Source organism: Dermacentor silvarum, chromosome 3 (genome assembly GCF_013339745.2).
Source record: "Dermacentor silvarum isolate Dsil-2018 chromosome 3, BIME_Dsil_1.4, whole genome shotgun sequence".
Classification (NCBI taxonomy): domain Eukaryota; kingdom Metazoa; phylum Arthropoda; class Arachnida; order Ixodida; family Ixodidae; genus Dermacentor; species Dermacentor silvarum.
The window spans coordinates 211,153,265-211,164,602 of NC_051156.1; the positions used below are offsets into that span (position 1 = coordinate 211,153,265).

General features: G+C 43.9%; 2 protein-coding genes across 2 annotated transcripts in view; one reads left to right on the plus strand and one right to left on the minus strand.

Annotated features, from left to right (window-relative positions):
- LOC119446609 (kinase suppressor of Ras 2) overlaps positions 1 to 11,338 on the plus strand; it is a 41,187-nt gene that overhangs the window by 24,706 nt on the left and 5,143 nt on the right. The window contains exons 12-18 of the mRNA XM_037711084.2: positions 524 to 609; positions 753 to 840; positions 959 to 1,047; positions 5,517 to 5,613; positions 7,034 to 7,167; positions 7,902 to 8,039; positions 11,204 to 11,333. Of these exons, the coding sequence (XP_037567012.1) occupies positions 524 to 609; positions 753 to 840; positions 959 to 1,047; positions 5,517 to 5,613; positions 7,034 to 7,167; positions 7,902 to 8,039; positions 11,204 to 11,333 (762 nt within the window). The remainder of the gene's footprint in view (positions 1 to 523; positions 610 to 752; positions 841 to 958; positions 1,048 to 5,516; positions 5,614 to 7,033; positions 7,168 to 7,901; positions 8,040 to 11,203; positions 11,334 to 11,338) is intronic.
- On the minus strand, positions 10,596 to 11,083 carry LOC119446610 (thymosin beta-4). Its single transcript, XM_037711085.2, has one exon. The coding sequence runs from the start codon at positions 10,908 to 10,910 to the stop codon at positions 10,656 to 10,658; it is 255 nt and encodes an 84-aa protein (XP_037567013.1). The 5' UTR covers positions 10,911 to 11,083; the 3' UTR covers positions 10,596 to 10,655.

Consider the following 11,338-nt stretch of genomic DNA (forward strand, 5'->3'; position numbering starts at 1 on the left):
CAACTACACGAATTAAGGTTTGTAGTTTTATTGGCCATACAAATTGCAGGGAACATTCGCTTACGAATTAAATTGACAAGGATGGTGTCTCGCAGACATGAACAGATCTCACTCTACGACAGCTAGCACTCACTGTCGCAACGCTAGTGTGACGGAGAGCATCGGCCTCGGAGAGCGAACACTTCGAGCCGCCTCTAATTTCAATGCCGTGTCTGACACCTGCCTCCAATACTAGGCAGGCAGGTGTTTTCACTCGTCATTCTATGCCATGTATTCTGGTACACAAATTTTGGTGGGTGTAGTATGAAATGAGAAAAAAGTTCGGTTGGCCTTTGTTTCTTTAGTAGTACATGACAAATCTTTTCCCACGGAATCATTGAAAATGAATTTTTTTAAAGAATACTTTACCAGTCTAAACTTGATGCAGTGTTGCTCTTTAATGTCCTTGTAAATAATGTTTCTGGTAGTGCATTTGCAATCGCTTTATGCCAGCCGCTGAACTTCCTGTGCTTCGCTTTTCCAGCTTTCTTTGCGGGAGTGGGACATTCCTTTTGACGACGTCCAAATCAAGGAAAAGATTGGTGAAGGCCGCTTCGGGAGTGTCTACAAGTAAGAGAATGCAGTGTAGTTTTTCCAAGTCCTAACTGTTCAGAACTGTGCATTCTCAGAATTGGCAGTATATGTTAAAGCCCCACCAGCTCCTGTACCCTTTGCATACTTCTATGGATTCATTCTGTTTCCTCTACTTTTAGGGGAAGTTGGCATGGAAGTGTTGCTGTGAAAATGCTCAACATGGATCACATAGATGACAGGAAAACCCTGGAAACATTTAAGCAAGAGGTACAATTTCTTTTAATTTCTCTTTTTCTTCCTCCCCTTCCCTCATTGGAAAGCAGACAGATGACAAGAATGTTTTTCTCTCCCCCCCCCCCCCCCCCCCCCGAATTTTGTGCACTAGGTCGCAACCTTCCGCAAGACGAGGCACGAAAACTTGGTCCTCTTTATGGGTGCCTGCATGAAGCCACCAAAGCTTGCTATCATCACGAGGTGAGTGCATTCACTTCTGTTTTCTTTTTGCTTGTTTGTTTCCTTGTTTTTTATTTATATTTATGTTTGATTGGCTATGAAATGTACAGTACAACGCTGGCTATAGGGGACTTAAAAACCACTAAAAACAAAGCCTATTCTTTCAGGTCTCTGTGCATTTCTTTGGCGACAGTACATTGAAAGAATGTAGCATGACAATTGAAAAGGTAGAACTTGCCTTGTCAAATGTTATGTCTAAACTGCAGCGATAAATAATGGCTTGACAACATAGTGTGCGTGCAGTTGATATCAGTTACACCCAATGTCACATGATATAATTGTGAGCTGAGAGGAAGCCCACAAAAGTAGTGCTGTGGAAATAGCAAAATTTTGGGTTCGAAGCTAATTCGAATATTAAGTTCTGAGTGCAAATCGAATCAAAGAATTTTCGAATACTTCCAAGTTAAATTACCGAAAAAATGTACTGCAACACATCGCCAAAGAAGCCAATTTATTGCACAACTAGTGTACACCTACATAGTTCTTCCTAGAAAAGAACAGTCTAATACAGCTGTTCAAGGGAATGGATGGCTACAAGTTGAATCACTGAATGTTGTCATGGAGGAAAGTGAACTGCTGAACATGTTCCGAAAGTAGACATGCTCTCCTGCTAGTAATAACTGCACCGAACACTGAGAACAGGTGCTCGCTAGACGGGCTTGTGGCTGGTATGGCCAGGTATTGCCTTGCAAGATGAGCCAGCAAAGGGTAAGCTCTTGCACCTTGCTCCTGGCAACAGCAACACGGGTCTTCCTTTCGGTGCAGACTTGCATCATGCTAGTACCTTTCTGCTTCTGCCTGTGGCTGTGAATGCTGTTGCTGGCTTAGAAGGGTGTCAAAATTATTCCGCAAGGAGAATTGGGTTTGTGTGTGTCATTTAAAAGCGCTGCAATTTGATTTTTAGCAAATGAAACCATTATACAGTCAACGTCAGATTTTTTGGACCCCCCTAGGGACCGCGAAAATGTCCGAAAAATCGGGCAGTTCGAAAAAATGAATGCATGCCTTTTACTGCCCCCAAGGGTACAAATCACCATATACACGTCTGAAATAGCTCTGAAGGCCTGCCAGTACACTCATTAGGTGTATCGGTGCTCGTACTGTGATAGGAGACGGCAAGTGCACGCGTGTATAATTAAGGAATACATACCGTGTCCCGTGACGATTGCCCCTTCCCACTCATGGTATGCTTCACCATGTAACACTGTTTTATTGAGGCATAGCTGACTTTGGATATTAAGCATGAAATGCTTTTAACTCCTGTTGTTGGCGACCTTCAAGTGACCTTGAGCCAAAAGCCAGAGCTGTTCTCCGGACACTCAAAACGAGAACATGCCAGCAAGTTGCGAGAACAAAACAAGATCATCCGGGCAACTAGCCTAACCTTAAAGGGACACTAAAGCAAAACAATAAATCAACTTAGACTGATAAAGTATTCTTCGAAAACTCTGCTGTCGATAATTACACTGTAATAGGTCAATTATTAGAAGAGAAAATGAAGCTTAAAATTAATTTTTTTTAATTTCGCGCGGAAACTCCAACGTCAGCACTTCAGTGTGATGTCATGACTTCTAAAATAAATTTTCGTATTTGGGCCACATTGGCTCTGTAAAAGTTCGCAAAACTTGCCATATTCAGTCTTGGGCTCCTTTAGAATACAATGTAGTCAATCTTTACCGCTAAAGAAGTAACTGGGACCTAGAAGACACTGTCAAAATCCATGACGTCATGGTAAGCTGGTGCGGGAACTTCAAGGTGGCGTCGCCACTCGCCTGTGTGTTTTTTGTTTCTTTCTGGCTTACCAAGCGGCTTCTCACGGTAAGAGTGGTGTTTTTGGTGTTTTGGAAGGGTAATCGACTGATACAGAAGAAATTATTTTTCCCTTTAGTGTCCCTTTAACAAAATGCGGTCTCTGGCTCCCAACCCTTTGTAGAGGGCTGCATTACATACGCTAGTTACTCTCCAAACAAGTTACAAAAAATATTGCTTCCGAGTTCTTCCTAATGTTTCTTCACAATATCAATCAAGCTGTAACTTCTAGTACATAGGCTGAAGTTTTATTTGTCATTTCCAATAGCGACGTTGAAAAGGCAGATACAGGGGACCTAAGGCCACACATTTGCAGCCAACAGGAAGGAAAAGTGGTGGCAGACGCTGAGCGCGTTGGACTGTTGCTAGAAGAAACGCGGTTGAAAGAGGCGGCACCACAGGCAGCAAAAGGCGCCACATGGTAGCCATTTCATGTTTACATTTACTCTCGATTAAGGGAGAGCCAGCAATTTTTTATTTTTCCGAACTTTGACTACTTTGAATAGTAATAGGTTGGTGCGAATCGAATAGCAAACACTATTAGAAAAATATTCGAAAGTTCGAATATTCGCACATCCGTACACAAAAGCTATCTTTGTAAAATGACATGGATGGAAAGAAAGAAATTGGAGGACGCTGCTTAAGCTTCGCCTGTAAGAGTGGAACGCGATAGCATTATCAGGCCCCGTTTGCATCGCATTTTTCTTTATGAGTAGGCTTCGCTGCATCACACAATGTGGTAAAGCCAACTTACAAAGACCATGCTTACACGATCCCCTTAAGGTCGTCTTCACTTTTAAACACAAATGCATTGCTTGGAAGACTATTTTACAGGAGCAATATAAGCCATCTTATGTAAAAATGTGAAGGCCCTAGGACCTTTTTTTATTATTTTATTGTTTGCTGTTGCCCGAGGCATGCACTTGTCCAAAACGCATTAGGCAGGCTAAGTCCCAGTTTGACCTGCCGGGGAGGCGAGCGCCAACTGGATGGTGTTTCTGCAAGTAATCTACCCGGGCGCGCCGCTGTTGTATGGTAGAAATGCTAGAAAAGGGGTTTGTGGTTGTTTCCTCGTAACTGAATTATGTTTTCTCGTACATTCAAATTACAATCCGACGCTATCATGTCTGTAGGTTGTGGTTAAGTCGTACTTTACGATTTTTCTGACAGATTTTGCTTTGAGAAATTCAGTTAGTTTACTAAAAAGTCACAGGCCTGCACAGCACACGCAGCACAGTCACAGCGAAAGCTGGTGGAGCGGCTCAAGAGTAGCTCCAATTTCGGCACCACGCACACCAGGGTCTTCGTGACAAAGTCTCTTTGCCTTGTTTTGACGAGAATGATCTGAACTGTCCGCCCAGCGTCGACGGCAAGCTGCGGCTTTAATGCTCTCTGCACAGCAGTCTGCTGAGCCCGATGATGCCTGGTTGTAGCCGTGCACATAGCTCTACGATTCGCTTCTTCAGCAGCGGTTCGTACCTTACGAGGATACACCATAACGTGTACCGAAGAGGCACGGCCGCTGCAAGAGGTATCCAGGGGCGTATTCTGAAACGTTTCATTTGGGCGAAATTTTTTTTTTTTTTTTTTTTTCACTTTCAGGCGCGCACTGATTGGCTGGTTGAGCAAAACCGGAAAAGAAGTCGCGTCACCTAGTAGTTCCGGTGTACGTCACTTTGACGTCACGGTGTCAGTGGGTGCTCCCGACATGTATTCAATAAACGAACACTCCTGTGTCCTACTGCTGCAGATACATTCGAAAACAACACACCCGAGCCGCCCTGCACTCACATGGTGCGCCCTCTCGTGTGTTTTGCGAAGCGTTCGAGTGCGCGTGTTGGTAGTGCATGCTGACGTCACGGGTAAGCAGCCGGTTGACTTATTGAACGCGACTTTCGCCTAGGCAAAATATCGCCGAAGTGGAACGTTTCAGAATACGGCCCCAGAATACGTGGCGCACATCTCACATTGGAAGCGCGTTGATTATATATCGTGATTATGAAGGAGGAAAGAGACGATTGGATTCTGCAGCCCATCAGGGAGAGCACGGCGCAGTGTCGTAAGGGGGAGGGGGAGTAGGAAGTAAAGAGGCGCCTCGTCTGAATCGCATCTCATCGTCTGCGCACGCTGCGTTGGTGCCACCATACCAACAAGATGGCGCCACCATACTGGCGGAGGGGAGGGTTGGGTCATCCTACAGCGGCCGACGACGCAAACCGAAATGGATATTGGAATGAGCCCATAACAGCTTACGCTGTAAAAATCTGCGCCACACGGAGGGCCTGTGGGGTTGGGGTGGCTCGGGATTATTTTCTCAGCCATGGACACCGACGCCGGATTTTCTGTGACACAGGGCCCTTAACACAACCGCGTTAAAGTATAGTTGCCTTAGTTATTTGTCAACCTGTCGAGGTTGGATCAGTCAGCGGGGGATATGATGATTTGATCTCGACTCGAGCACGGCACTTGAGGTCAAAAGGTGCACGTGTATTTTCTTGTGTTCCAGTTCTACCTTAGGCTGTTTACAAGACTTCCCTCGTTTTTGTTGTTTTGAACTGTGGTAAATCGGTTCCCAGGGCCTTTTTTCATAATTGTGTGTTTTTCCTGCCCATTTTTTACAGTTTATGTAAAGGCATGACATTGTACAGACATATTCATCTGCGAAAGGATAAGTTCAACCTCAACAGGATTAGTGGCATAGCCCTGCAAATTTGCCAGGTCAGTGTGTCTTTTGTTTTGGGACTGTAAAGCAGGTCTGAGGGATGTTAATCTTCCATCTCGAGTGATGCTGCTAGGCACTTTTTCATTATCATGAAAGTACCCAAGTTGTGAATGCATGTTATCTTTAATAACTGCACATCTAGTACCTGTTTTTAATTGTTGCTAAAGGTACACTGGAATTCTGGAATCAAAACTCTCGTTGAAGGCCAACTGCAACAAAGTTTTGGACTGCATAGAAAACAGTTTCAGTTAGCTTAGCTTTACAGAAGCCTCAGTGCAAGTGCAAAATTTTACATTTAAACTGCGAGTAGATACGTCATGAAAAGCTCATGAGTATAGACATTTCTGATACCAAAACAACAAAAGCAATAAACGGAAAGACGCAATAACAGTTTGCCAGTAACAATGCGGAACCCAGTATGCTGAGAGCCAGAGTGGCACCTCGGCATGACATCCGAGATTTGTGTCATATCAGCTAACCACCATTCACATGCATTGTCTGCTTGGGTTTCATGGCTGTTACAAATGAGAAAATTACCAGCTGGTGCAACTTTGCTGAGCTTGCTTAAGTACAGTACCATATTTGCATAAATATAACGCGAGTTCTTTTTTAATTCTTTCGAAATTTCCCGGCTTCAGAATGCGCCTCGAGTTACATTCGGGTTCGTGACATGTATATTCGTAATGTTTTCTTTTTTTCCTGAGAGACCGAAGGTTAGCTCTCGTGTTTGTATTTGGGGTTGCGTTATTTACGTGCAAATACGGTGTATAATACTCATACATGAACAATGGAGCCAAAGTGAAATTTCATGGCAGTTAGCGATTAACGCTAACTGCATTGAGCTACATGTGGATATGGCAGGATGTTAGTAGTTGGAAGGGGTGCAAAATTTTTGCTAATGAACAAAATATGAAGCAGCTGAGATAACAATAAAAAAAGACTATGGGAGTCAGTGCACAAGGGTGCATCATTCATTCATGCATGATGTGTCCTTAGTGTGAATAGCCTCCACCGAAAATTGAATGAATTGTGTACAAAATAGCGGGTTCCAGCCATGTACAGGTTCATGGCAATGTGCTGCGCATTGCCATGGACCTGCACCATGCTTTCTTTTAGAGAGCAGAAATGAAAGTGATGACAGCATGCAAAATTGCTTTTGGAGTTTTGAATTTTCTTGACAGTAGTGTTAAGTTGCTTGCATAAATATTTGAACATTGTTGATGGGTTACTCAAATGGATTATGTGCATGGGTTATTTATTTACTTTTTCAAGGGCTGTAATTAAAGAGTGCGTGGTAAGATGCAGGAGCAGTTCGTGCGCATTAATGTATGGCATTCTTTCACTGGAAAATATTAACAGTTGTTCAACTTGAGATGTGTTAGTGTCCTTGGGACTAACATATTGTTTATTTACCAGGGGATGGGCTACTTGCATGCCCGGGGCATAGTTCACAAAGACCTCAAGACGAAAAACATCTTCTATGAAAATGGGAAAGTGGTAATCACCGACTTTGGCCTCTTCTCAGTCACCAAGCTCTGCCAAGGAAACCGGTAAGTCGCAGCAATTGGCAAGTCTAGAACACTTGTAGATTTGACCTGTGTTTCAGCTGCAGCCTTCACATTTAAGAGGCAAACCAAGTCATTGTCCTTTGAAACAAAAACAAAAGATAATAAAAACGTGCCACAGTGCCTGCTTATCAGTGTTGAGCTTAGCCGCAAGCACATGTCAGTGTGATTTCTCTTTGCTCAGGTACAAGTGTGTAAGGTTTCATTTTTGTTAAGAACAACTGGTTATCTTTCGGGATGAAATGTGTAGTTAAAATGAAAAAAGATAAAACTACATTTTCGTGTTTTTTGTAGCTTTATTCTGACTCCCTAAATAAAATTATGTTGAAAGGTTACCTTCACATTTTCATGCAATATCCTAAAAATATGTGCAGCTCTTACATGAGTCTATATGGTATGTGGCGGGGACTCCCAATAAAAAGGAGCTGTGATTCCCACTTAAAGCTTTCGTCTTGCGCAAACATAGTTAATTAATGTCTTGATAAAATTTGTTCTCGAGCTAATTGGTTAGGTTGTTGGCTAGTTAATGTAGTCGGTTCATACCTAAAGCAATAACCGTAGTGTTAACATGACAGGCACAAAAGGGACAGTACATATCATTTGACCATTCACCTTTCTTGTGTCCACCGTGTTAATGCTTCATTTCTTGCTCTAAGTAAATGTCAGTTGTGGTTTGTTTATAAAGCGTCACTTGCATATTGCGCTGCGATTGCTTGCAGGAAGGGAGACTGGTTGACGATTCCCCAGGGTTGGCTCTGCTACCTGGCCCCCGAAGTCGTGCGTTGTCTCCGGGCGGGCAACCAGCACGACGCTGATGACCTCCCTTTTGCCACCGCCTCCGACATCTATGCCTTTGGGTGAGCAGTTTTGCTTGCTCTATGGAAGCTGTAAGGATATGTTCTTAGTTGTTCGTACTTTTTTGTGCTACAAAATGACCTGCAAATGCAGTCCGACATCCGTGGCAGCTCCTCTGCTTGAGACTTCGTTTAGATAAACAAGAAAATAGTTGTCAGGTGTGGTGGGCCAGAAATGTCTGTCCACGGAAGCCACAATGGTTCTGTTAAAGGCAAACCAAACACTTGAACCATTTATTGATAGAAGAGACTATGCGTCTATCTCTGCCATGTCAAATTTTTTAGTACGTATATGTGTAAATAGAGCAGAGGAGTACATGGCACTGGTTTGGGTGCTTGAATTGCTGTCTGCATAGCCTTTTGGTCCAACAAAACTTAATTTCAGCACCCCTGTAAAGTTGTATAATACTTAAACTAAGTTAGGCATGGGCCTGCAGACCATGGTTAAACTTAAACTCAGTTACACTCTATTGTAGTTAAGCAGTGATACACAGAAAACCTGCTCATTTCTCCTAACCATTGTAACTGCATGTATAAATTAGTGGTGTGCGAATACTCAAATATCACCGAATCGAATCGAATAGTGAAAGCTTGGAAGAATATGATCCACGAATTGAATATCTACCATTTGATTTGTTGAATATCCGATATATTCGGGGTAAAGACTCGCACAGTGCTCATCTCATGTCACCGCGGAGCCCCTCGTGCTCAATGCCGCCCAAGCGAGCGTTTCACTTCGTTTTCGCCGTAAAAGGAGCATCGTGAAGTTTGTCGCCGAACTTCACGCCACTTCCACAGCCATCAATCTAACCTGCACATGTGATCTTGGGACCGAACACAGCTGATAAGGCACCCGTACGAACATATTGTCACGGTTCACTGAGAGCGGGAGCTTTAATTGTAAGAGGTTGTCTTGTCGCACTCTATCGGCACACCCGCGAATAAGGAACACAGTCTTCTTCTATTGAGCCTGCGCGCACTCTCGAAGCAAATTGTCTTTGTCGTCACTATCGTGGCACGATGCAGACAGGGGCACGGCAATATTAGCGACAAGCATTCCGCGACGGGTGGCAGCCCGTTACCATTCATCAAATTGCACTCATCAAATTACCACCATCAAATTGCAGTAAACATCGCCTATGCCATTTGGCTTAATCGGCACTGTTTCATCGGGCGTCCGCAACTTAAGTCACGGTTTGGTGCCGAATCGACTCAGATGTATTCGCAGCAGCCACGCAACACTCGGAAAGCTGACAAACCGCCTCGCAAATGAAAAGTGTACAGAAGTTGTTTGCGGCCGCCATCTTTGTGAAACACCGTACAGTGGTCTCTCGTTACTGCGACGCCATTTGCAGACGTACATCAGTGTCTTGGTGTAGCTTCGAGCAATAACCCGGCTAAAGACTACCCTTGGGTTAGCACGGTGGGCGCGAATGTGTCTTAACCTAGTTGCATATATTTCCGTGGACAGCTGATGAGCAAAGGGAGAAGGAGGAGGGGAGAGGGGAGGGCGTCGCGTGAACTTGCCGTGACCCTCTAAATCACGGAGTCTTTGACAGGTGGCAAATCATGCGTGGAACCTGACAATGAAACTGCGTGGATTGCGCCTGCTCTTTACCGTTGGTGTCGGCTACTTGTGGAGCGGTTATTGAGTCACGTGATGCGCGGTCATGTTGTCTGTCACACCGATTGGCGTTACGATATTCGATACCCACCTGCCATAAAGTTGGGACAGCCATTCTATTTTTTGGAGAAAAACTGGAAAGCAAAACTTTTTATGTAATAAATAAAATATTACCGCAAAACATAGGTCCTCTAAAACTGAGAACGTTCGGTACAATTGAATTCAGTACAAATTAACGTCACTAATTGATTTAGTTTAAGAGCAAGAAAGCACTTAATTCTGCACAACAGAAATTCCAGACCTCCATAACTAAAGCTGAGCTGTAATCGGAGCTGGCACATTAATTTGGTGTTCCCTTTAATAAGAGTAGACCTGACTGTATATCTTGATTTATATGTACATAAGTAACATGATAGCTTGCTACACATTCTTGCTATGCAATTCTAGGAGACTCTTCAGCATGTGCAGCACCGTTTTTTTCTTGCCCAGAATTTATAAGCATTAAATTTTGTGAAACTTTCTCTGATATTCGATATTCCATTCAATATTCGGCCTTTATTTCTTGATTCGATTCGATATTCAATTCCAAATGTACTATTCGGCATTCGCACACCCCTAGTATAAATGCAATTACTGTATGTATACCTCGTAAAGCCATGTTTTTTAACAATTATTATAATGAAAGAAATGAGTGCCTTGAATTTGGAGAGTTTATTTATGTGCGGAATCCACGTGTATTTGGAGCCTATTCATAGCATGCATCATTTTACGCATCTGAAATCTGCTTTGTACTCAGCCACAGTATGAGCTGCAGCATTGGTTTCAGCTCAGAGTGGGTCACTTTCTAGAGAATTTTCTTGCCAGAGATGTCAAATTGATAACAAATCACTTGCTTGTTCATCTTGTTCATATCGTCAAAACATTTGACACTTGTGTGGAATCTCTTACCTATTTGTTTCTCTTGGCATCGGTTGTGTTGGCATTAGTGCAGCTCTTCACGCAGCTTTCTCCTGCTCTATGACTTCCTTGGTCGGCAGTGGGTTCTTAACACTGGTCTCCGCATGTTTCAGCTTCGAGGGGTCAAAGATCTCGATGCCTTCAATCATTTGCTTGTGCTCCTTCTCCGGCTCATTGTCTTCCTTGGAAGGAAGAAGTACCTTCTCCTGGGTCTCGGTGTGCTTCAAGGAGGCAGCGTTGAAACTTGCCAGCTTCTGCTGAACCTCGTCAGCAACCTTGGGGTGCTTGTTCATGATGCACGCTCAGAAGAAAGGGGATGACCACTCGGATTTTGTCCACTGGACCCGGAGGTTTGGCTTGGCGAGCTCAGCTTTTCTTTTTCCTCTTCATACCACCGCACCAGAGCTGACTACGTTGACACCGGTGCTGCCGAACACTCCAAACTGCGGCGACACTTGCCGTTTTCAATAAAAGTTGTTTCTCTCTCTTACCTATTTAGCCGACAGCTGCTGCTGCTGCTGTAAATTTCTTTGTCTATTGTATGTCCTCAACTCCTGTGTCTCCCTTTACTTGTTTGACGGTGCAGGACGGTGTGGTACGAACTGTTGTGTGGGGAATGGCCCTTCCGAGGTCAACCTTCCGAGTCCATCATCTGGCAGGTGGCCAAGGGCATAAAGCAGTCACTGGCCAATATCCAAGCCTCACAGGACATCAAGGTACA

Bases quoted from the DNA above. Each gene is read 5' to 3' on its own strand.
- LOC119446610 (XM_037711085.2), bottom strand. From the start codon at position 10,910: ATGAACAAGCACCCCAAGGTTGCTGACGAGGTTCAGCAGAAGCTGGCA.